This window comes from Stylophora pistillata, chromosome 3 (genome assembly GCF_964205215.1).
Source record: "Stylophora pistillata chromosome 3, jaStyPist1.2, whole genome shotgun sequence".
Taxonomy (NCBI): Eukaryota; Metazoa; Cnidaria; class Anthozoa; order Scleractinia; family Pocilloporidae; genus Stylophora; species Stylophora pistillata.
This window is the reverse complement of record NC_142521.1, coordinates 17,231,408-17,257,500: the sequence shown is the minus strand read 5'-3', so window position 1 is coordinate 17,257,500 and position 26,093 is coordinate 17,231,408. Positions and strand designations below refer to the sequence as shown.

General features: G+C 38.9%; 5 protein-coding genes and 1 long non-coding RNA gene across 6 annotated transcripts in view; 3 read left to right on the top strand and 3 right to left on the bottom strand.

Annotated features, from left to right (window-relative positions):
* LOC148734791 (uncharacterized) overlaps positions 1-3,117 on the bottom strand; it is a 5,028-nt gene extending 1,911 nt beyond the window's left edge. Inside the window, exons 1-3 of the mRNA XM_088755462.1 lie at positions 2,702-3,117; positions 904-2,545; positions 1-484 (exon numbers count right to left, since the gene is read on the bottom strand). The exon at positions 1-484 is cut by the window's left edge and continues 1,911 nt beyond it. Of these exons, the coding sequence (XP_088611588.1) occupies positions 1-484; positions 904-2,545; positions 2,702-3,011 (2,436 nt within the window). The 5' untranslated portion in view covers positions 3,012-3,117. The remainder of the gene's footprint in view (positions 485-903; positions 2,546-2,701) is intronic.
* LOC148734790 (uncharacterized) overlaps positions 1-3,390 on the bottom strand; it is a 7,710-nt gene extending 4,320 nt beyond the window's left edge. The window contains exon 1 of the mRNA XM_088755474.1: positions 3,161-3,390. Within this exon, the coding sequence (XP_088611600.1) occupies positions 3,161-3,297 (137 nt within the window). The 5' untranslated portion in view covers positions 3,298-3,390. The remainder of the gene's footprint in view (positions 1-3,160) is intronic.
* A 308-nt stretch (positions 3,391-3,698) lies between these two features.
* LOC148734789 (uncharacterized) lies at positions 3,699-6,624 on the top strand. The gene is made up of 2 exons (XM_088755466.1): positions 3,699-4,550; positions 5,033-6,624. Exons 1-2 carry the CDS (start codon positions 3,705-3,707, stop codon positions 6,122-6,124), a joined length of 1,938 nt encoding a protein of 645 aa, XP_088611592.1. The 5' UTR covers positions 3,699-3,704; the 3' UTR covers positions 6,125-6,624.
* Positions 6,625-9,497: 2,873 nt separating this feature from the next.
* LOC148734788 (uncharacterized) lies at positions 9,498-11,119 on the top strand. The gene is made up of 2 exons (XR_015999123.1): positions 9,498-10,228; positions 10,359-11,119. It is a non-coding gene; the product is annotated as an uncharacterized LOC148734788 (long non-coding RNA).
* A 166-nt stretch (positions 11,120-11,285) lies between these two features.
* Positions 11,286-13,071, top strand: LOC148734787 (uncharacterized). Its single transcript, XM_088754706.1, has 3 exons — positions 11,286-11,561; positions 11,633-11,860; positions 12,552-13,071. Exons 1-3 carry the CDS (start codon positions 11,296-11,298, stop codon positions 12,721-12,723), a joined length of 666 nt encoding a protein of 221 aa, XP_088610832.1. The 5' UTR covers positions 11,286-11,295; the 3' UTR covers positions 12,724-13,071.
* A 689-nt stretch (positions 13,072-13,760) lies between these two features.
* LOC148734786 (uncharacterized) lies at positions 13,761-17,044 on the bottom strand. Its single transcript, XM_088752829.1, has 5 exons — positions 15,993-17,044; positions 15,213-15,751; positions 14,602-15,037; positions 14,177-14,348; positions 13,761-13,929 (listed from the first exon to the last, which is right to left on the bottom strand). Exons 2-5 carry the CDS (start codon positions 15,612-15,614, stop codon positions 13,761-13,763), a joined length of 1,179 nt encoding a protein of 392 aa, XP_088608955.1. The 5' UTR covers positions 15,615-15,751; positions 15,993-17,044.
* Positions 17,045-26,093: the final 9,049 nt, after the last annotated feature.

Genomic DNA, 26,093 nt, shown 5'->3' with positions numbered 1-26,093 from the left:
AACTGTGATTTTCAAGCCTTCGTAGGTTTGCCAAGAGAGAAACATCTTGCTCCTTGCATTGTTGGTGTACTCACCAGGACGATTGGCCACACTCTCTCTCCAATTTCTCAAATAACCAAGGAAATCATTGGTTAACCAGGCAAACCGTTGATCATTCACTGATGAATATGGCTTGAGAAATGGCTTTCTTTTACGCACATGCTCATGTTGGTTGCGAACATTCAGACAATCAAAGAAGTTGTCCATCATTTCGCACAATTTAGATGTGGCGATGGTGTCGGGAGGACCAAATGACTTAAGAACATTTGCCACTGAAGCACTGAGGATCTGGACAGCAAGGTTGACTCTCATTGTAGAGTAAGCACTGAGCTTAATATGGTCATAAGTTAACCGAGGAAGCAGCTTTAGGCCATTGTCAAGGTCTTGATGAAACAGCTGGATAAAATGCTGCCAGAGGATATAGTGGCCATCATTCCACATGTACCTACAGAATAAGACATTGGTTATTACTATCAATCACTAAATCAAACTACTTCCTTATCGTAGTTTACACCTAAATCATTATATGAATTCTGTAAATGTAATGTTGTTTTGAATAACTAAGGAAATGTAAATCCACCCAAGTTTTCAAGGGAGTTCCCAATCACAACCCCCCTCCTTACGTAAAAATCTTATTGTTTGTAACCATAGTAACCATGTTAGCTAATGTTATCTAGTCAAAATACCAATAATTCTAGCTTGACTATATTATTTCACCTCTTACTAAAAGCAAGGGAAATGTTTGACTCTGTTGTCAATTATATGAATAAATCATACAATTTCTAACATGGATGCATTGAAAGTGCAAATTTTATTCTGTGAAATTATATCTCTACAATAATAGTTTCAAATATATCGACTTACCGAGTACATGTACCATGACCAGAGCTGTAGACACAATTTCTTGTAGTCTTAATGAGATGGGGAGCATCAGAACAAAAATATATGAACCTGTCGGGTGCATAGAGGTTCACAGTGCGATAGCACACATCAGTTCCAGCATTACCATCAAGAGCTTTGTGCATTCTGTACAATGCTCGGTTGGGTGACGCTCCATCTGATGTACTTGCAATCACCCAAAGATTACAAGCTAACTCAAGCACACATACTGCTTGCCAAAACAATGGCATAAGCTGATAAGATGTAATCCCATCGGTGGCAAAATAGGCTAAGCTGAACTTCAACTCAGTACAGAGACCTCTGATATAAAAGACCATAGCATGGCTTGCAATCTTGTCAGCTTTTTCAAGTGTTCCAAAGTTTATATCAGGATCTCCCAGGTCAAGGAAACCAGTTAGTTCCCCAGATACTTTGTCAAATACCAGATTTGACAAAATTTTCATTTCGTCAAAAAGGAGCACAATGTATCGTTGCACATCGAAGTAGCTGTTTGTAAGAACATTCAACTCCTCAAGTACTTTCTCTTGAATGCCAGCTTTGGGTCGTATACAATTTCTATAGTCCTTCAATGTGCGTTGGCTCGGCAGTACAAGGATGTTACTTTTCCTGAGCTCTTCATAGCATGCTGGGGACTTGGTAGCAAGTGACAAGCAGTATCGAATGATCATAGGATGGTATCGGACACCAGTTTTACTCTTTGTCATCAATTTCTTTTGCTGCTGCCAGAACAGATCCATGAATGGAGTGATATTTTCATTGGATGTCCCCAATATACTTGTTATGTCATTGCTTAACTGGTTGTCTACTTCTACACTTGACTTTTCTATCTCTGATTTCATTTCTTCAAGCTTTCGTTCTAGTTCTGCACACTTAAGCCTCTGTGTTTTTAGGGTTAGCTTTATTCTCTCTGGTGTTGTGTGAGAGACTGGAGCAAACAAATGAGCAGGCTTTGCAAGCTTTCTTTGCTTTGCTTTCTGATCCACCTCTGACTTGTGAGAGTATTTGTAGCAAACACAGCACTGCTCACCATGCTCCACCAAAACTTCACAGTCCCGTGTTCTCCAATATTCCAGCTGTGGGAATATCTCAGAATCATCTCTGAATAACGGATCCACTGACTTCGGTATAATGTGGTGTACGATATCGGATGACAGTTCAAATGGTCTCACTCCAGGGCAAATCAAGAGAACGTCAATTCTCTTGATAAGTTCAGAGACTGTGATGTTCATAACGGATCGCAAGGTTTCAAGATGAATCGCATGATCATCTGGCAGAAACCATCCAAACACAGACACAGAAAAACCAAGACTATCATCGATGGTGAGCTGAATCTTTGGTAACACAAGCAGAGAACTCTTCTTTGTCAATACAATTCGATCGATTGCTGCCTCTAAGATCCACTCACTTAGAATTTTCAAAGATTTCACTCGTTTTACTAGATCTTTAAAGTCACTGTAGCATTTTTTAGGGGCCACTTCTGGGATTTCGTTGACTGCGCTTCGAGGTGGACGCACATTTACTGGTGTTGTGAAGCTACGCTTCGGCATGTTTACTGTTGGCAAGGCACCAAACTTCGGTTTCTTTTTCTGCATCTTTTCAGATTGAACTAGAGTAGAAACAATCACAAACAAACAGAATCAGAATATAACGTTTGAAGTTTATCAAAGCTCAAGTTAATTGATAAGCTATGCACCTAAGCACCGCGCAGATTATGTCTAGGATCGCGTGTAGTTAAACTTATAAGATTGCATTTAATACTTACAAATCTCAATATCCTCGGGCCTAAAATGGTTTTCGCACGTAAAGACACCATCATTGTCGATCTGGCGCTTGAAATCTTTGTCTACAACGCGTGTTTTGGTCAATTCGTTTAGCCAAAGTTCTCGCCATTTCTTGTATTCAGCATTGCGAGGGGCAGGAAGTTTCCAGATGCCGATTCCTTTCGTTTTGCGGGACGAGCCGCAACCAAAAACAGAGCAGTTATCTCCGGGCATTCCTTCTTCATTTATAGATACATACAAGCAGTATTTAAGAAGGAATAGTAATATTACAGACGTAAAACGTGCAGTCATCAGTACAAACGCTCACATGTGAGACGCCATCTTGAATCTATGTGATGCACGGTCACGCTAGGTTGAACTCGAAAAACCAAAACAATAAGCTATCCCTTTGAAGTTCGCCGGCTTTCATAACCAGTCCCCTCGATTAACTATGATTTAGCTTCAAATTCTCGTTCCGTATGAGTTTTTCATACAATCGCCTGACTTTAGTATCACTCGGCAAAGTGTGAAACTTTTTTTTTGGCGAGTTCCTCCAGTTATTTGTGCATCCTGGTACACAACAGCTAAATTTACCCATTTTTCATCTGACCACATCTACCAAAACACAAGGCAACGAAGAATTCAAGCAAATGGCGTCCCCCAAAACAGCCCCATGACGCTTTGCGACACCTAACTTTATGGGGTGCCATTACCGCCAAAATTATATTTTTAAAATTATTCAGCCTCTTTTTCATTAACCACTTACTTTTATGAATTAACCATACTTGTCACAATATTATTTAGCCCATTTCAAAAATTATTCAGCCTTTTTTTCATTAACCACCTACTTTTACAAATTAACCATGCTTGACACAATATTATTCAGCCCATTTTGAAAATTATTCAGCCTTTTTTTTATGGGGCATGTTTTTAATTATATCCCAACATAACTTGCGGGATTATAAATATATCCCAGAGTTCTTTTCACGTCCCTTTCGTTGCAATATGGCCGACAGGAGAGGGATCGCGGATGTTGCACGTTTGCTCTCCCAAGCTGCTACCAATTTGATAAGTCTAGCACCACAATCATCACAAGAGCTTCGAGAAACTAATACTACTTCTGATCGAGCTCAAGCTGAGTTGAAACGAGCGTTTTCTCCGAACCAAAAAGTTCACAACGCTCCATCACCAGTTGTAAGCAACACAACTGCACGTGGAACATCAAGTCAAGCAAAACATTTCACCGTCACAAGGGCCGCAAAAGGGAGGAAGAAAAAAACCAAAGAACTAACAGCAAAATTATTTTGTTTGGCATACACTGCACAAGATGAAGTGCCGAGTACTGAAGAGAAGAGGGAATTGCTAACAGCAGGCCTTGGAGAAAAAAAAGGTTTTCTTCCAGAAAACTCTAGTGCAGGAGAACTCCACGAGATGGTTCAGGCAACGTTTCCAAAGTTGTACGAAGCTGGTGGTTATGAATTCTTGCACGCTGAACCAAGTTCTCGCCGTCTAAAAGCAATAGCTCCTGGCCCAAATGGGTACACTATGGAATATTTGAAACAGTTTGTTGGCCAAGGACGGATATATATTCGTCCAATACAGTCAAACCTGGATATTGACGATGTTGTCATCCCAGCTAAAATGTCCGTTCCTGATGAGTTTTGTCAGCAATGCTACAAATTTTTCCCAATGAATGAGCTCCGGCTGCACTTAGATGTTTGTGTACCTTTTGATGCACAACCAGGTGTATCTGGTGACCAAGACAACATTACTGGAAAAAATGTTGTCGAGGAACCTCCCAAAGAACAGATTGATCAGGGTGACAAAGAAGTGATTAGCGAAGAAAGTGAGGTAAGCATTGTCATTTTGTAACATAGTTTTCAATTATGATGGTAATACCTTGTGTGTTCATAAACAGTTGGGATGGCTCTATCTTCTTGGTTGCTTTTTGCTGATGAATTGGACTGTGGAATACCATGCAGGAGTGCAATTTATTAAGCTTATCTTCAGTTACAATTAAGTTAGTTTTCATTGCTATGTTAATTACATACGAGTCAAATCCTGCAGTGCCCATGGCCCCCCTGGGAATTTAACATTTTCGAAAATTCAAATCCTCAACCATACCAGAGGTTTCTTTTGTCAAATACTCCTCTATTGGGGCTCAGTCGCACTTGAGCAAACCTCGTTTCAAAGAACCATGAGATGTTCGAATTCAGATTTTGTTTGTTTTTGTTTTGGTTTAGCTTTGTGTAGTGTACACTACATGTCAGGTAGTGTTTACCTCAGTTTTTTTCTACATAAATAACAGTAGACTCTAAATCTATCTGCAATAGGTTGCTGAACAAAAGGTGGAAGGTGTCGTGATGGTTGATGAAGACAGTCTGATGAATAGCACACACAACACAGAAGTGCCTGTAACGGAACAACCTATTAAAATAATAAGGGTTCATAGATCGTTAGTCAGGCAAGATATGCTAGATATATTTTCTGATGAGTCGATCTTAAAATACACTTTATCTGTCATTATTATTAATCAGCAAGGTAATGAAGAGTCTGGGGCAGGGACTGGACCATTACGGGAAATATTTTCACTTTTTTGGAAAGATTGTTATGAATCTCATATGCTAGGTGAAATTGAAAGAGTCCCATATATCCGTCATGACTTCAACAGAAACAAGTTTGAAGCAGTTGCTAGAATCATAGTTAAGGGATATAAAGATTGTCAATATTTCCCTGTGAAGATTAGTAAGTCCTTTTTAGTGGCTTGTCTTTTTGGAGAAGAGAGTGTGACTGATGGGATGTTGATGAGTTCATTTCAGAATTATGTATCAAGGTCTGAGGCTGATGTTATAGGTAAATGTTTAAGCCAGAGTATTCAGCCCGATGATGATGAGCTACTTGAATTTCTTTCCACATTTGACTGTAAGAGACAAGTCACAAATGACAATATCAGAGAATTGGTTACAGAGATCGCTCACAAAGAGATTATCATGAAACCGCAATATGCAGCAGATTGCTGGAAGGAAATAGTTTCTTCTTTGAAGATTTATTTCATGGATGTATCTTCCTTTTTGGTGTTGTATGATTCTATCATACCTACAAATTCAAAGGTAATTTCACTTTTCACAGCTGCCCCAGTAACAGCAGCTGAATCAGAGACTTTGGGTCACTTAAAGAGGTTTGTTAGAGCTTTAGATGAAGCAAAACTAGCCACTTTCCTGAGATACACTACAGCTTCTGATGTTTTGGTAACAGATATCATAACAATCTCATTTACAAATCAAGAGGGGTTACAACGTCGGCCAGTTGCCCACACATGTAGTTTTACTCTGGAAATGCCCAGTACTTATAGCAGCTTCTGTGAACTGCGACAAGAGTTCATGGCAATATTGAACTCAGATGTGTGGGAGATAGATATTGTCTGAGTTGGTGGTAATGGAACCTTTACTATTGTTGTATCAATTTCGTATTTCTTGAAGTTTACAATATCAACATTTTGAAGTTGTTGTTAGATTGAGCTTTATTATGAAATTAGCTTTTACACTGTTGATGTTTCTTTACAGTCAAATCGTCTCAAGTGTACACCCAGAGCCGATTATTGAGTTCATTGTTTTCACAATCATTTCATTATTCGTTGTTAGTGAATTATTTGAAGAAGTAATCCACATTATTCACATTTCAAGCTCTGAATGAATTGTAATATTATCAGAGCTCAAAATAACAATAAGGTATTCTTTATTTTGAGTTTTGGATTATTAATTTCAACAATTCATTGTTGATCCCAAATTATTTGAAGTTGAGAATCACACGGCAAGTTCAGTTAACTTATGAGAAGCTACAGTGTAGTCGTTATAGTTTTGCTGATTGAAAAAATGTTAATCAAAGTAAATGTATATGTTAATAAAAATATGAAAGTTCAACGGCATATTTTGCCTGGCCATCTTTAGCTCAAGATAAAAAAAAGAACAGTGGCTGAGACAAGGTGAGAGAGACTCCCTACTACATACCCTCCCCAAGAGCCCTACATGTAACTTAAAGCCTGCAGTTGACCTGAGCATGTCCCTCTTTGTTGACTTAATAAATGTCTTGCTCCAAGTAGCCAGATTTATATGAGATGGGGGTTTAATAGAGGATTTACTGTATATACTGAGTGATACAATTCAGTGATTACAAATCTCATTCAATGTATTTCTAATTGAAACATATAGTTGTATACCATCTTCGCATGAACTTGCCAGGTGGTCAATTCTATTCTGTAATTCAAGAAGCTGATTATCACTTAGGTTGAATCCTGTTTCTGGTACTTCTACCCTTGAACTGTCCATGCTCTCATCACCAACAGGACCATCCCAGTCTATTCCATACTGATCAATGTTCTGAACATCATCCTCTTGGGGAACTTGGCCATGATTTCTATTGATTCCTTGAACCCATAACTGCAAAGGACTTCTGTTGTGCTCGGTCCGCAAAGGGTGCCTTATCCATCCTTCTTTCCAACATTTCAGCGAAGCATTTATTTTTGGAAGAAAAGCTAAGTGTAGACTCCAAATGTCTAACTCGTCATCAGGATCTAATATTTGACATTCCTCCAATCTAGTAAAGAGGTTGTAATAATAAGAAAGCACCCCATTGTATACATCAACCCACAATCGTTCAATCCTTTGATTGTGAATGCTTCTTCCTGTAATAGCAGAGCCTCTGTCTGGTCCACGAAGTGGATGAGTAAGCATATACTTGACAGTGCAAACATTTTCTCCCCCCTTGTCAGTTCTTATTCGTGATGGTAGGCCCCACTCTTCCACAGCTTTAATAAAAAGCTGCAGTACCGTTTGAGATCTGTTGTTTGTGTTGCATGCCAGAAAAACAGGGAGGCGTGAGTATCCATCTACACATCCATGAACAACAAAACGCCACTTGATCAGTTTGTGATTGCCATCCAAGTGCCACAGACCTAACGGCCGGGTAACATTGTACGCACGACGATGCACACACCTATATTTCCGAGCTATCACTCCTATTGGGTCTATGCGATTAAGAGAATCTCTTACACGGTACCTCTGTACATATATTTTCCTCGAACGTAAGTATCCAACTAGTATTTTAGACCCACAATTTGGATGCGTTTCTTTAATTTCTTCTACTACTCTATCAAGTTCTTCCTCTGTTAAAGAAGAAAATTTCTCCTTTTTACAGATGCCGAACCCTGTCATACGTCGCTCGATAGTTCTCTTTGAAACCCCAAACATGTTGCTGATGTCTTCAACCTTAAAATTACATTCCAACAGAAACTCAAGTTGGTCTTTGGGAATGTCATAACAGGGCCGACCAATACCGCCATTGTATGCAACTGAAGTGCTTGCCACTGAATGAACACTGTTGGTGTTTTGCAATAAGATATCGTGTGCTTCAAAGAGACAACGATAAACAGTCTCTGAAACTCTTTCAACTGAACCCAGTGTCACCACATTCTTTAGCAAGTCTTCCACCATCTCGATCACATACTCATTGTCCAAACCATTTGGTTGATTCTGAATCAAATTACTTGTAGTCATTAGCTTATTTTGTAATACTTCTCTGAAAGTCGGGGCATCACCACCAGGTGCATCCGGCATTTTATATTTTCAGTATCACGCAAGGCAACTGGTACCGATGGCACGTTTTGAACTTTTTAGAATGGAGAAAACGCTTGTTTCAACTCAACATGACGCAGATCAGAAGTAGTGTTAGTTGCTCGAAGCTCTTGTGATACTAGACTTATCAAATTGGTAGCAGCTTGGGAGAGCAAACGTGTAACATACGCGATCCCTCTCCTGTCGGCCATATTGCAAGGAAAAGGACGTGAAAAGAACTCTGGGATATATTTATAATCCCGCAAGTTATGTTGGGATATAATTAAAAACATGCCCCATAAAAAAAAGGCTGAATAATTTTCAAAATGGGCTGAATAATATTGTGTCAAGCATGGTTAATTTGTAAAAGTAGGTGGTTAATGAAAAAAAGGCTGAATAATTTTTGAAATGGGCTAAATAATATTGTGACAAGTATGGTTAATTCATAAAAGTAAGTGGTTAATGAAAAAGAGGCTGAATAATTTTAAAAATATAATTTTGGCGGTAATGGCACCCCATATAACTTGACCCAATCTCCCGCGCAACCTCGGAACGGCCAACGTGGGAGCTCGTATGTAGGGGATGCTTTTTACGCTTTTTGCTGGCGGTGCGGTATCTTGATCACTTGAAGTCGAACTTGCCGCTGCTTTTCTCTTCTTTCGTTAGCTTCCAATCCAATTCTAAATATTCAATAATGAATAAAGAACTAATAGTAAATCGAATCGTTTTTATTGAATTCAAAAGTGTATAACTTATTTATTTAATAGTAAAAGCGCTTGGAAGATTTCACTACGATGCGTGACATTCGCGGCAACCACCAGTAAAAGGGTCCGAATCACACGCTTTACCAGCGAGATCACAGAAAAGGATCCGAGCAACATTTCATATTTAAGCTACTGTCTAATAAAAATACCTTATAGGAAATTAAGCTTCATGAAATTAAGGTGTTGGAAATTAACGCGACTTAAAGTGCATATCACAAGTTTTTTTTTTTTTCGATGAATTTTCTTAGTTTATAGTCTTTGGTTCACGCCTGAAATATTTAGATTTGTTCTGTAAAGAAATTTAATATACTTTTTTCCCTTCAAAACTGCGCTAGTTTCGGCCATTATCTTACCGGAGCCTGGTAATGAATATTTGTAAGGTAATTTATGCGTGATGTCATATGGTGTACCTATCCTAAGAATACTATAGAAAAATTCACTGCCTGACGAGTGAATTCCACGTTAAATTTCACGCGAAAAACCGATATCGCACGAATCGCGAAGCGATGAGTGCGATATCGATTTTTCAAGTGAAATTTAACGTGGAATTCACGAGTCAGGTAGTGAATTTTTCTTGAATCGCATAACTGAATAAAAATAAGAAAACAAGAAATTAAAACGGCAATGTTATTGTTTGTTTTTATTCCGTACGCGCGCCCTTAAGAAAGCCATTTTAAAGTCAACTGTCAGAACTGTCATTGTTAAGGGAATGGAAAGCAAGGTAAGTCGCTCACGTTTGAACCGTCGACAATTTTAATTGTACCTCGTAAATTTTTCTTGAATCACATAGCTAAAGCCACCAAATCACAGGGCGAAACCAGATGTTTTGTATTTTTGTGCGCCACGCCAGTGCGCAAACAATGGAAACCCTTTCAAAGTCAGGTGTCAATATCTAGCGAATGGAGCGAACAAGATATTTTTAGAATGAAAACCACTTTTATTTCAAACTCGGGGAGAAAGCGGTGCCTCACATTTTACAAACTTCAGCAAAAAAACTAAAAGCACACAATACGGAGTTATTCAAGACAGAGATTTGCCTGCTACCACTCAACTTGGCAAAATGTGGCGCCGACAATCAACAACTGAATGGGCAAATCCTCAAGCGAAATGAAAATTTCTAGCGTTCCGGTATCAAAGCAAGATCTACAAAAAACCGGTAAGTGCTTTACAGTTGTAAAAAAAGTGTATTCAAAATATAATGATTAAGAATGGAATTTCTCGGTAAACTCTGGCGAATAACAGTTCAGTTAAAAGTCACAATTTTAACTGTTTTTCTCTCATCGCAGGGAGTCGCTCGTTGGTGTCAATGCTGGACTGAAAGTTTATGGAAATATTTACTGGAGAATTATTAAAAGTTACTCCAGTAAACATTCCGCCAACTGCTCCTGCCATCAGGTAACTGGAACGACTGGCATTGCTGTCAAGGTCACTAGTAGCTGCTGTGTTGCTTGGCGTGGCTGAGCTATTGAGAACAATCTCCCGTAAAGCATGACTTGAATAGCCGTTGGTAGTTGTCGTGCTTGGCGTGGGTTGAAACCGGCCAACTTATTCGACATTCGCTGCTGTTTTTCCAGAGGATTATGGCTGTAGCTGGATATGGATTCCGGATTAGAGTGGCCAGTGAGCTCTGATATCTCCACTGGGTCGAAATCACCACGGAGCGCTTGGATGACTGTTTTGCGACCACTCGAATTTGTGAATTTGCCGTCTAGTGTTTTTTGAAACCATGTTGTATCTAAAAGAGGCCAGTTCGTCGTCTGTATAGGCTACAATGGTTTGGATTTAGGGAAAAAATGCTTGACCTTTTCCGGCATTGATACCTGTTTTGGTTTCTTTCGTAACGCTTGTTTGGTTTTCCTCGGCGAGAACTGTCGTTTGGCTTTCTTCCCTCGTCTCTGGCAATTTGATTTTTTTTCTATGCGTTTTCTCGTACTTTTGAGCGTGAGTGGTTTCCTCCAATTTTCTAAAAACTTCAATTTCAATTCAAAATTTGGAAGACATTCGTTTTCTATAAATTTGTTCATATTTGTTCATATTTTCGTAGCACTAGTTGTATTTACGTTTTTACGTTCGTAACAGTAATGTTTGCTCGCGACTCACGTCAGCGATATCGCTTTATGTGTTAGTGCGATTCCACACTAAATACCCTCTCTTCCGGTTGACGTATTGACCAATCAGAGCGCGTGTTTACTTTAAGCTATGCGATTCTAAAACGAATCGAACATGTCCAGAGAAAACCTCCAGAGTTTTAGTGATTCAGACGAATCCTGTAATGAATCCGACCACTCAGAATCTTCAAGCTCATCATCTCGTGCAGAATTAGGCAATTCCGAAGAAGAAAATATGGTAGAGGAGCCATATCAAGACGAACCACTAGCCAGCGATAGCGATCAAGATCTAGAAGACGGAGACGAAGAAACAGACGTCGATGGCCTTCGACCATCTACTTTAGAGGCTCGATTTGAAGGCCAGATTAACGTTAACGAATGGTAAGAACCTTATGTCATAGTTTTTATGGAGTATATTACAATGATCTCTAAGCGATTCTCGATGTTTATAGGTGCAAATGTCAACACTGTCATGGCGAAGCTTTGGAGGACGCAATGGAGTTTCGTTGCTGTCATGAAGTAATAAATGCCATCGGTAAATTAGTGTATGATGGTTCTATAGAGAATATAAAGTGTATAACACAACACGAAGATTTCTCAGCCTTGATCAACCCGACAGTACTGATGCAAGTGGGGCCATTATTACGCTATCGCCGAAAAACCGGTTCTACGCAAAACGAGTGAGTACAGTAAATTACGTATGCTCCAAATCTATGGCATATATCACAGGATAATAATCTTAAAACGTGTTATTAAAACAAAAGTTGCTTTCTTAATCAGTTCAGCAGAAAATATAGTTGAATGATAATAGCCCTTGACAGTTTTAGAACCCATCTTGACGGGTAGGCAAAGCGGTCAGAAATTACAGGTTTTGTATGGGAATCCCATGGCAAATAACTTTTCCCAGAATCAAATTTTACGCAACTCATGAATCGCAACGTTAAAACACCGAGTAGAAGATTTTATTCACCAAGTTTGAAGATTGTAGGTTTGATACAAGACGCTCAGTTAATTTTTCTAATTTCCACACATTTGTCTGTAAATCTTTTGCGCGCCGCCCCTTCTACCCTGCGAAAAGTTACAGACATGTATGGAAAATTAACTGAGAATCTTGTATCCAACCTGCATTCTTCAAACTAGGTGAATACAATCTTCTACTCAGTACTTTAACGTTGCGATTCATAAATTGCGTAAAATTTGATTTTGTAAAAAGTTTTTTGCCATGGGATTCCCATACAAAGACTGTAATTTCTGACCGCTTTGCCTACCCGTCAAGATGGCTTCCAAAACCGTCTCAAGGTCTATTTCAATTTGTTGTGACTCTTTTGTTTCTCAGAAAATTAATAGTTTCATTTTCTTCTCTCTGTGTAGATTTCTTAGATCAGTTGCGGATCGATGGTTGATTAGATGGCTTTGTGGCTTCATGGGTTGGGATAACCGAAGACCATTATGTGCCTGCGTATATAGTGCTGTTAGAAACAAGTATCCTTCAAGCCACAAAAGAGGTTACAAGCCTGTTGAAGATGAACAACCAGAACACTAAAGTGAAATTTTATCTAATCCTCTATCCTTAAATTATTTTATGTAATAATGTCTCCTTTGTTCCAATGCTACAGACAAATATACTTCCTCCATATTAAGTACATCTTCCCTCTGAAACATGCGAATTATCCAATTACTACAAACTGAACAAAAATGAACCCTTATTCCATTATTATTTATCTAATTTGATGCACATCAAAGAAGACCTTTCTATAGCTTTGACATTGCATATAAAGATATTTATAAAATTTCAAAATTTCATTTTGTTGTTTTCTTATTTATCTTCACTTTATTGCCTCTTTTTGAAGTCTTCTTTTTCTTTTCTTGCTCAGCCTTTTGCATTTCAAGTTGTTTGATATTAAATTATACTTTTACATTACATAGTTTATATATATGTGTGTGTGTGAATAGCATATTCCAAGAACTGTTCTATAGTTGGCCTAAATTTAGTTTAGTAATTATCTAACTGTTAGTTAGCCAACTATTCAACAGTTTTCTTTAAATGACTCTAACAAACATTTCCAGATCATCAGAATTAGTGTTCCTCGAGTGCATTACTTCTCTTGTTAGATAGATGTCCCGTTTGTTTGCTGTACTTATTCATAGTTCTGTGTGCCCATGCTATTTCTCCTATATAATTACCTGAAGGGTAAGAGTGTTTGGTTTCTGCATTCTATTCTCTTTTTCTCTGACTGCTTCAGATTTGCTTTTTCTTGTGGTGAACTGTTCAGTTAGGGATCCCAGTGCTATGGCCTGGTACTTTTTAAAAATAGCAGACCTTTTTTGTTTTGAAAGATTTTGAGCCACCTTTAGAATCTCAAAAACATAACTTGTAGAGAAGTCATATGTACAATTCATCAGCATTTTTAGATAAAGTTGCATCTTTTGTCTGAACCATATGCATCTGTCTGTACGCTGTAGCCCAACTTCCATATATGGATGTACCAATACAGGGCAATTATGTTCTTACAGGTGGGAACCATGAAAAAGACCTTGCAGAGATAAATATTACTGCCAGTTAGAATCACTAACATATTTTTAAAAGGTTTCACAATTACCATAGGTGGAGGCAACCTTGACATCTCTTACAACTTCATCGCCAACTTTGTTTTTGGGAAAGCACACTTTTACATATTTTTCCCCACTTTTGGATATTTGAGGTTCTCGTTGGAGGTTTTCGTTGAAATGAAGTACTGCCAGGGCATGCCTGCCAAAAAAAAAAAAATTCTCTTATTTTTGTTTTGTATCACAGCATGTAGAACTGACATGTATAAGTGCTTTATAAGCTTTAGATACTATATCAATAGAAATATTGAAACATAAGAATTAATCAAATCTATAAATGACCAAATAATGATGATCAATACCAGAAAATTCCCATGCATCGAATAAAGCATTGTTTTCAACCATCCTTATAGGACTGAGAACTGAACTAAATTCACATAGCGCTTTACCTACAATATGTTCCCAACCAGGAAAAGCAAATCATTTTTGGATGCCAGTGGTTGAGCGTAGCATGAAAGCCTTCCAAACAGCTTGTTTGAGCCTCAGATGAAAGATTTCTAATATCATTTAAAAGCATCTTCTTGGATAATATGCTGCTCAACTTCTGGTAGGTTGCTGTTCCTGAAAAAAAAAAAAAAAAACCAAAAAAAAAACAATCTTAAAATGTTTCCACCATTCATACAAGCAGCCCCTGGTTATTACATACATTTTTTTTTTTTTGTGGCATGCACTAAAAAGTCAATATACTCACTAGGCATATTTTTCTAAGCAACACATTGATTCTCTATATTGGAACCATTCTTATCAATACTTTTTCTGTTTTAGTACAGTGTGTACTAGGAATCTACAAATCACTGAAGTACTTTATAGTTACCTATCTTGATCCACTTTCTGGGTTTTAGTTTACCATGGCTGCAGTTCTTGAAAAGGGCATCTGGGTGTGCTTTATGCCTATTAGCAACATGACGTAGGAATGATGTCCATTTGGCTACAATCATAGAGCCAAACCCTGTTCTTGTTGAGGTTGCACACCAATATAGATGTCTTCTTATTCCTTTTACCCATGAATTGATTATGTCACAGCCTTTTTCCTTTCCAACTTTGAGCAACTTTTTTGAGACTGATCGAGCAACATGCCAGATGTCATAAAAATGAGCTGTACCTGAACAAGAGGTGCGGATCCACTTTACAATCCCTCTGTGGTGGTCAGAAATAAATACTGGTACTTTCAAGCCAATCTTTTTGAGGAACCCAAAGCTTCTCTTGCACCCCTCTAACTCAGTTTGCTGACTTCCCCCAGTTTCATTTGCCTGAAAAATGTAGAATGGACAGAAATCACATATATGCCATGCAAATATGATACAAGTATAGTAATAGCATTTGATTATGACCTCTAATATTCCATGCTGGTCAAACTGCATTTCAAGCCATAAATCTAATTGTGCACAAATTTCTTTATTGCAGCTAAACAGATAAATAAAATACCTGTACAATTTCAAAGTGAACAATTTTCATTATTGTAGTACACATTATGGTGTAGGCACCGTATTTGGCTGAATGGCCCATCGAATCGAATCTGCCATCTCCCGACCATGTTGTATTTTTCATCTTCTTTAGTTGCTCTACTAGTTTGCACCTGTAGTCTTCCCAGTGGCAAAGGACTGCTGGGAACAGGTAATCCCTTTGATGCCTAAAAAAGGCCCTTGCTGAGTGGACACACAAACCCAGATGCTTGAATATAAGCAGGGTTTTGTTTATTGAAGCTCCTGCCATTAAAATGCCAAAGCTTAATAGTATGTTTCCAAATGGAATCCCATTGAGCAGAGGTTGAGATCTCCATTCAAATGCATTATTGCATTTCGTACATTCTTGGGTTACGGTGACCATAGTTCCATACTTCTTAGCTTTAACAGATGGCTTAGTCTCTTTGCAGTTAAAGCAAAATATGGTGAAGAGACTAACAAGCTTCCAATAAAAAAACAATAAATTTGGGTTGTAGTTCCAGTGGTTGGTCTGGATCTACTCTGCAGGAAAACAAAACAAAAATTGAATATATAGTAATATTGTAGGAGAGCCTGACTATATGTTAAAAGGTCAAAGAGCAATTAAACATCAGTATAAGAATGAATGCATAATGAGGCTCATTCACAGGCTTCCCGGATAGTGGTATTCATTTGCTATATCTGCAAGTGAAAAACAATTGGTACATTTTTGTTCTGCACCATGCTTACTGTATGGGGCAGATAGTAGCATTATTTTAATTACCTGATTTCATTGCCATTCAATTGATCCTCTTCATCCTCTTTACCCTCGTCCTCTGTGCTTTCCTCCACTGAAGCATTTGCCCAATCCTTATCTTTCTCATCCTCATCATCATTGTAGCTTTCTGGGTCAGTTGGTTCGTGATAGTGCAGGGTTTCTTCTTCAGAGTAAGGTTTCTGTGGTTCTGTTTCTACAGATGATTCTTCTTCAGTTTCTACTTCAGTTTTGGTCTCAAGAGCTCTCTTGAAATACAAAACGATAACCACGATTAATATACAAATACTTTAATAAATACCCTTTCTGCATGTGTGGACTAATTAGAAACTGAGTGGACTAATAGTTTGAGCTACAATCGTGAGTGTTCATTCCAAGGGAAAAAGAAATAGCTTTAAGATCAATATGTCACATAAAGTTATTAAACCAATCACACCAGCCAAACACAGTAGAATCAAGGCATTGTATAAATCTCTGTAGGGTCCACTTTTGGGCGTCACTACTTACGCTTTTTAGTTCTTTGGTCAAATGCCTTAGTTCTGCAACTTTTCATTTCAACTTTATATTGGCTTTTCTGAGATTTCTACAATTTTGCGACCTTCTCAGGTATTCTTTACACGATCTAGGTGTACTTGTTGTTGATGTACTTGTTGCTGGTGTACTTGTTGTTGGCATACTTGGAGAAATAACAAGGCTGTTTCTTGGTGTTTCTGGCGGGTGTGGCATCACTGTTGTTACGGTGGAGCTTGTAGGCGATGTAGCCATATCAACTGACATTTGATTTCCTTCCACACTCTCTGTCGTTTCTTCTGAGTATATTTCTTCCTCCACAACTTTTCTCCGTTTATTGACAGGATCATAAACGTCAAGACTTTTCAGTACATCTCGTTTTATCTAAAAAAAAAAAAAAAAAAAACAATACACACTAGAATAAGCTTTTGACCACACGTCGGAGTACCTCCTTATGTGCAAAACTATCTTACATGTCTTTTCTCCCTTTGAGTTAAAATCGCAGTCGTTGGAGCTTTTGTCGTATCTCTCGTTGGCACTGAACCCTTGACTAACACTCGGCGCATGTTTTGTTCGCTCATGCTTTCAACGATAGTAAGATCTCGGGTAAAACATGAATCTTGGAAGTGTGCAGAGCACAAGGAAGCATGTTTATTCACGGGTTCCTTGAAGTCTTCTGGTCTATGTACTTGGACAAATTTCACCCATTTCGATCTTATTTCTGGATTAGAAGGGAACTGATGCATCGTTATACCAGGTGTGTATGAATTATTGCTACAACTCGTCTTATTTGGTGCTCCAGCGACACATCTTTTCCCTCCTTTACGCTTTCGACTAGAGTCCGCCATTGCTGTAGTGTTACACACAATGTGACGTCACGAGGTTAGTTATTTGGTGGTCTAGCCGAGCGAAGTGGCGGTAAAAATAATTCAAGCGGTGACAGCGATTCAAATGAAAAAATTCAGTACTTATATTTACCGGGTTGCTCCCAAATTCCTCAAGTATATTAAAGACGATATAAGCAACTAGAATCTGTCGAAAAAAAAAAACTTGTCATATGCACTTTAAATTAACGCGAATTTAATGGAAAACGAGTTTCTAATAAAGAAAATTAACGCGAAAGAGGAGGTAGAATCTCACTATAAAGGAAATTAACGCGATTAAGACACAGTTGGTCGTGACAACTGGAACAAATTTATTTCAACACTGGATACCAAGAAATTTACAACTGAACAAAACTGAGCGATGTGGTTGTTGGTCACGTATCAAAAGAACTGAGGCCGTTATGCGTGGTATGCTTTGGAACAAGGAGCCAAATTTACAGGAAGAGTTATTGCAGTGAAGCCGAAAAGATCGCCACTAATTCAAGGAGGCCTTGAAATACCAATGGTCGTCTCCGTCCAGTAGAGCAATGCGAGAAGTCTGGCGATTTTGAAAGAGACAACAGAGGACGTATCATACTCTGTCGAGAAAGACTATGTTGACGATTCGAAATCTATCTTGGCCGAAATCAAAGGAGAAGATATTGACATCACTTCTGACAGCGACAACGAAGAAGAGGAACTCGAAATATTGTAAACGGCTTCGCCTTAGCTTCTGTGAAAGATGAAAAATAAGGGTAAATGGAAAGAAAGAAAGCTTGTAGTTAATGTTTTTTAAGTGTCAAGAATGTCTGGACAGGTTCCAAAATATTCGGGTTAAAATACTGGAAACTATGAGCGCGGAAGTTAACACTGCAGTTAATTGACGTCGCAGAAATTAACGCTCAACAGAAATAACGCGACTTAAATTAACGCGAATTTTAACAATTCGCGTCTAATTCATGCAGCGTTAATTTCCTATAATAAGGTATATGGAATCTATAAAAACATTTTAACCAGTGCAAGTCTTACCTTTACAGTTTCCTTAGCCACTTTAGCTTCTGCACTTGCCTGTTCAGTGAGATGGTTGTGGGCTTGACCCTTTCCAGTCCTGCCTTGGTCAAACTACCGAGACAAAATGGATCTTTGCACATCAGTTAACAGATTATCATTCCTTGATGAAGCCATGATGAAACGATTGGCACAATACTTAAGTCACGATCAAATGCTGGATAAAGGATGCGCGATCTCTTGAGCACGATTAGCTCTTGTTGACATGCTAAGAGAACGACTGAAATGAAATCTGGGAATGTTTCACAACGAGAATGCTAAGAATGTATGTTGAAGTTGGCTTAGCCCAGCGAGGGCAATTTCTTTCTTCTGGCTAAGCCCATTTCCTCCGAGTGAACCGGGTGGTTATTATTGATAAATATCAATAGGAATATTTTCAACAAAGTTTCCTTTTAGTACGATTTCCTTTTTTTTTCAGGACATCCAGAAATTGACTGAAAAATTAATTTTTTTTTGTTGTATTTCTCTTAACAATTTGATTTTCTCTTCCCTGCCCTCTCCATCCTCTCTGTATAAGACTGGAGAAAACCTAACATTTCAGCAGTCGAGGAATAGCTTTATCGGTTCCGACGCCTATTTTTAAGAGTCTTTGAAAGCTTTCCTCTGCAATCAAGATCATCATCATTATCTCACAATCGTCATCACTCGAATTCGCCTCTACTTGTCAAGGAAGAATTGATTTCAGTATCAAATGCTGGGTTGACTCTTTTGCTATCACCTTTGCACTCTGCTATTTACTAATGAAATTTCCACGATTTGTTAGCTCTCCCAATACGTTTGTTGTTGTCCTCCACTTCTTTATGTTGGGCTTCTCACTTAAACCATTTTCGGATATATTGCTCTCCGGACAGTGAGGTGGGCAATGGCTTCCATATACATGGAAACCCCATGTGATAGTCATTCACCTTTCTAGCCCCTGTGTTGGTATCAGTAATTTGTACATGTAGACAATACTGATGTAGGAAGTATGACAACTTATACTCTTCCATTTTTTTGCTCAAAGAGCTATCTGAATGCTTTTTTTTTGGCTGAAGAGAGACTAAAGTTGTTGAATGGTAATTGTCCTCGCAACATTACTAAAGAAGTCTTAAGATCATGGTTGTCCTATCGAGTAGGGAGCTCAAAAAACGGGAGTGCTTCTGCGGATGGAAACAAACGCGAACTGACTCAAAGGTAGAAATTTTTGAAATATCTAATAATTGAGGATAGTTTTGGTCGGTAATTAAAACGAGCTTTGTGTTTCAGGGTCGTAAGCAATATTAAGAATGGCTGGGACACGATTTTTACCGGAAAATGGATGCACTTATCTGGAGAATGGAACAAGAACATGAAGGAAAATTCGGCAAGTGCTAACGACGAGCCAACAGAGAAAGACATCCAAAATTTCCCGCCTTCAATAACGTGGACCGAATTGAAAAAATGCAAAAATTTGCCAGAGTTTTCTATTGCAAATATGACGAGCTACTTTTCTACTAGGCATGCAAGAGACGATGAAAGTAACAAAGAATATAAAAGCTTGAACTGCAAAGCTTTTGGTCTTTTTAAACATGGTCACGTCCAGAATATTAAGATGGCGATTAAGGATGGCAAGTATTTTATCCAATGCGAATGCTTACCAGAGACGAAGAAAGCTTTAAAATATAAGATCCAAATGACAATAGACAGTTCTGGTGATATAACATATGGAAACTGTAATCCTTGTCCAGCTGGTAAACCACCACTTGCATCATGTAAACATTTGGCAGCTTTATGCTTTGCTTTTGAAGAGTACATTAGACTTGGTCGTAGTAAAGCATTTCTTACCTGTACAGATAGATTGCAGACTTGGAATCAACCACGAAAACGAAAGCTTGAGGCACTATCAGTATATGAGATTGATTTTAGTAAAAAATTTTTTGGCAAAGAGCAATTAAAACGCAAGAAATTACTGCACGATCCAAGACCTTGTATCTATAGGGAACCAAGTACAGAACAGGCAAATCAGAACTTGCTTCAAGAAGTCTCTAGAGAAAAGTCTAAATTGTGGATTTTACACTATTTGAGTAGTTCAATTGTCTCACCCATAAAGGGTGAGACCCAATTGTCTCACCCAAGTAGTTCAATTGTCTCACCCATAAAGGAACAACCAATGTCATTGGAAGAAATACATGCAAAAGCTAAAAGAATTAAGTCAAATCTTTTTGTGGGAGAAAAAGAGAACAGATAAGCAGAGCAACAAAAAATCAAAGTGAATGTCACAAGTGGTTTGAACACAGGAAAACAAGAATTAGTGCATCTAAATGCAAGAGAGTACTTCAAAGACCAGACACAAGCCCCACTAAGGCTGTAAAAGAAATTCTACATCTCAATAACAATTTTCAGAGTAATTACATGAAGCAAGGTCTTACTGATGAAGCTAAAATCATCAAGTCATGAAAACCTCTTTAAGTGCAAAGTTTCTAAACTAGCATTTGTGATTTCATCTCCACATCCATTTTTGGGTGCAAGTCTTGATGGCAAAGCTGATAATAAATGTTTGTTGGAAGTCAAGAGAATTTTTCCTGGTACAAAAAACACTGGCAGAAGCAGTTTGCAGCAGGGGAATTTACAAGAGGACTGTTCATGACCTGGTTATTAATACAAATCACCCATACTATCTTCAAGTTCAGCAACAACTATTTTGTGTTGTTTTACAGTGGGCTGACCTGGTGTTGTCAGATGTGAATGAAATGATTATAATAAGTATCAAAGATAATGTGCAGTTTAGAAAAGAAGTTATACCAAAGCTTGAAAGTTTTTATGATAACTATGTTGCTGTAGAACTTGCTTATCCACGGTTAGCTTTAGGTCTTCCCAGGCTTGGAAAAGTATTAAGAAAATATTAATAGTAATAATAATAATAATAACAATAATAATAATAATAAAAACAAGTATTTGGCAAGACACAACAATGCGCTGAAAGTACTATATTTTGAGTTGTTACAAGAGCTACAACTGGTCGAAAGTCCTCCTGCATGGTATTCGCCAATCAAGCCTAAACCAGAATACGTCAGGAGGCGGTTGAGTGGTTGGATCAGAAGCAGGAAGTTCAGAAGAAGGATCAGTGAGTTGTTTAGCAGGCAAAGTAAACTGTACGGGCGGTGGCAGAACGGAGGCCAGCGGGAGATTTTCATCAATGAACGAGGAATCCGAGTCAGCGGGTTGGACGGGTTTCTCGGATTGATTAGGCGGAGGAAAGGCAGAGGCGAGCGGCAGATTTTCCATCGAAGCGGAGCTGAGGTTGTCATCGTCAATATTTACATCTTCTTTTTCGTCTGCTCGCGCGCCATGTACTGTTGGGAAAACCTACGAGTAATAATAATAATAATAATAATAATAATAATAATAATAATAATAATAATAATTAATAAACAATCTTTAAGGAGGAAGCGCCCGTCACGTAAATACGTGGTTTTCAGGGAGGTCCTCCGTAAAAATAAAGAGTATTAAAAGCTAAAATAAGAAATACAATTGTCACAGATCTAAAACGGCGTATATCTAAAGTTTTATCCATCATTTAAAATATTTATCCATTAAGAATCTTGTAAGGGTTTCCTTAAAAATTGTGCATGGCATTGGCCTTCTTAAAAATATTCACAATTAACGGCCTATGTGACCCTCTTGTTTGCAAATACAGCAAAGTGTTGGACGTTGACACTCACGGGCTTCGTGACCAGTGTTTTCACCATTAAAGCATATTTTGTTTGGGCAGGCGTTGTTGAAGTGACTGGGGCGATTGCATTTCCTACATGTAGGAGTTTAGCCTGAATATTTAATAAAAATTTGGTGCTTGCCGAAGCGAAGAAAACTAGGAATTGGTTTGGAGATTCGTACGCGGTAATGTCGGAGACCATTGTAGATATTTGGGGCGCACGAATGTTTTCCGCGGCGGTAGTTTAAGACATCACAGTAGGGTGTTAGACGTTTAATGATTGCAAGGTCAGAGAGTTCAAAAGGGGCGTCGTAAATCGTTAGGAAGGTCAGAGGTTTATCAATATCTTGCAGAGCGTAGTTTTCAACTTCACAGTTTTCGAAGGCGTCAAATACGGAGCGAGCAGCTGTTTGTCTATCAGGCGTGAAAAAGGCTGTCTTCGGACGTTGTGGCATAGAATTCTCGTTAAATATATGTTCTTGTCGCTGGATTTGGTTTTCATTTCTATATTCTTGTCCAGACGTTCTTGCTGCACGCAGTGCATAAGATTCACCGTTTACCATGTATGAATTTTCATCGGACGAGTTGTCTTGAGCGGCTGATTAAACATCTTCTAAGATTCCTTCAGTATTCATCGTATACGTTGACATCATCCCAGAATCTTCTTTATAAGCAAATATAAAGGCCCAAAAAGGGCGTACTGAGCTCAAAATCCTTGCTCGTGTGAGTTTAGCCACGTCCTTGCTTTTGCTGATGACATCAAGATCTTCAAGTCCACAATAGACCTTTTGCTTGTGTGAATTTGGCCAAGCCTAACGAAACACAAAAAGAAGCCGAAAAGCGATCACTGTTTCGGCCTTCTGGGCCTCATCAAGATGGGGGAGAACTGATATGGTTACCCCGAACGATCCCACATTTTTGGTATCGTCTAAGCCATGCCAGAGTGCTCAAACTAGGAAAGCCTAGTGAGCTATGCGCAGTGCTAGTGGCAATGACTCACCCCACAGTGCTCAGTTTGGACATGAAAGCAGAGCTTTGTATGCCAAAGAGCTATATCTAACTGCAGACAGTACCGTTTCGGCCTTCTGGGCCTCATCAGTGCTGTGCTGATGCTAGGATGGGGGAGAACCGATATGGTTACCCCGAACGAGTTAAGTGTACAGTGAGGTCGATGTAATGAAGAGACCAACTCTTGACTGTTCTGGACTAGTTTAATGGACGACGTTTCAGCCGTTCGGCCTTCCTCAGGTTAAAAGTTAAAAACTAAAAAGCGGTTTACAATGATGGCCTATTGGACCGCGCAGTTATTTAACCTTAATCCTCATGGTCTCAACAAACGGCGGGAATCTAGATCCAAACACCCCATTAATCACTACAATTGAGCAGCTGCCATTTTCCCAATATGACACATTTCATTGTATTTCATTCCGTTGTCGCTAATGATTAAGTTAGATTCTTCTCTTTGCCTTTTTATTGTTCTACTTTTCTCAGTTTGTAATTTAGACCTTTATTGTATTACGTTACCTCGATATTTCTGTATTGTATATAAGCCGCTCACACTCATTGTAAACCGCTTTTTAGTTTTTAACTTTTAACCTGAGGAAGGCCGAACGGCCGAACCGTCGTCCATTAAACTAGTCCAGAACAGTCAAGAGTTGGTCTCTTCGTTACGTCTACCTTACTGTACACTTAACTACAAATTCACGTCGAGACACTGTATCCTGTGGATCCTCTTACTGGGAGTTCATCGTTAGGTATTCCAATTTTACACAGCCTATATATATATTTAGTATAATTTCAGAGCTGACCAAAGAGTTTCCAGCAATCTGATTGGTTGAGCGGTTCCTTATATGATGCTATATAAACCGCTCGACGCGGTTTATATAAAATGTTAAAATAAAATGTTAATAAATGTTACTAAAATGTTATGATTTTAGAAATTTCTCTATTGTTCACCTCTGAAATTATACTAAAACAATTATTCGCCGCAGGTTCGGTGAATATTGTCGAATAATCCCCTCGACTTCGTCTCGGGGATTATTCGACGATATTCACCGAACCTGAGGTGAATAATTGTTAAATATACATTTTTTACCATGTAAATATGACGTAATTCAACTTTTGGGTTGCAAAGTTATATAAATGAACTATCTATCTATCTATTCTTCTAAGATCTTAATGTCCTTGTAGGCTGCAAATATTACAGCATTATCGGCATATAAATATATATAATACACCTGCTAACAGCAGCAGGTGGATCACTGATGAACAGCGCACGGATTGAGCCTTGCGGCACGTCAAAAGCAATATCACAGGGGTCTGACAAAGTACTCAGGACTTAATATTAAATGTACATAAACAAAGCTAAAAATGTAAATAAATGGTACAATACAGGCAGGGACTCCGCAACAGCTTACGCCAATTACTGCGGGCCCGAAACACATGGAATTGAAATAGAAATTGCAATAAAGATTAATGACTAGTTAGCAGCAACGATCAATGTTTCTTGTCAGGTTTCGGGCTTTGTTACAACTTGTGCAGATAGACTCAAATGAGCGAGGATCTTCAGGGTCATATTATTTACAGAGTGATTGCTCATAGTAACTGAGTAGGTGTGCCTTCCATGAACTAAGAGATACATTTACGGAAAGACCAATGTCATCAGCTAGAGCGTTCCATATTCTCACTGTGCGGATGAAAAAAGACCTGATGTGTAGTTGTTTTACATTTTTTGGGAACAAATAGAGTTACATTTGTGTTGCTACTGGATCTAGTTGTTCATGAGAGGGTGCGTCTGGTGGGAATTACAATAGGGTTAACCTTAACTAGCCCAGTCACAGATTTAAAGAAAAAAGAAAACCATATCTAGATACTAATGCTAGTAGGACACGGGGAGAAGGGCCAGTTTAATCAGTCTGTCTTTATAGGATTCTTTGCAGAGGAAAGGCAAGTTGAGGAGGTATTTTGTAGCCCGCGCTGAATCCGCTCTATCTTACGGATCAATTCTTTCGACTGGAGGGCTCACACTTGAGTGGCATAGCCGAGATGTGACCTGACTAGCAGGAGATAGATGACGTGTCTCACTGATGCATTCTTGATAGACCTGGTGTTACGTCTCACAAACCCCAGCATCCTGTTTGACTGTGCACACTGGTCGCACACCTGTTTGTTCCACAATAGCTTGTCGGAAATGATGACCCCGAGGTCCTTTTCCGCGCTGGTAACGCAAAGAGGAACCTCGTTTACGCAGTACGTGTTAGACACAACGTTGTGTTTCCGTGTAATTCGTTGTGCCTTGTACTTAGATTCGTTGAACATCAGGCCGGCCGAGGACGACCAAGTGGCGAGGCGGCTTTGGTCATCCTATAGTATTGCAGCGTCAGTTGGAGACTTTGTGGACTTAAAAATCTTGGTGTCATCAGCAAAGGCAGGGACGTGGCTAGATTTTACAGCACCAGGCAGAGAATTCGCATATTGGAGAAATAGCATGGGGCGCAATTTAGACCCCTGAGGGACTCCTGATGTCACTTGAAGAGCCTGCGAGTTCACTCCGAGTGCCGATACGCTCTGCATCCGATCAGGGAGGTAGGACTCCAGCCAGGCCAGAAGCTTTCCGCTGAAACCGTAATCACGCAGCTACCTGAGTAGTTTGCGATGACTCACCTTGTCAAAAGCCTTTGACATATCTAGGTAGATAACATGAACCTGACCACTGTTGTCGAGTTGGGAGCCGATATAGTCGAGTACCTCTACCAGCTGCGTCACACACGACCGCCCTGTTATGAAACCGTGTTGTGAGCTATCGATCAGACTGTACACGCGGTCTTTGATTGAATTGAACACGCAGCGTTCCATCACCTTGGAAACCCTTGAAGTAGTCTCAGGTTAGTAAACGTTTTTTCAGATTATCGAGACTCGAGCGTCCAACTTCTTGTTAATAGTAGCAAACAGTGTTCCATAATACAGCGCCGCAATTAAATCTTGATTGTTTGCTCTTTT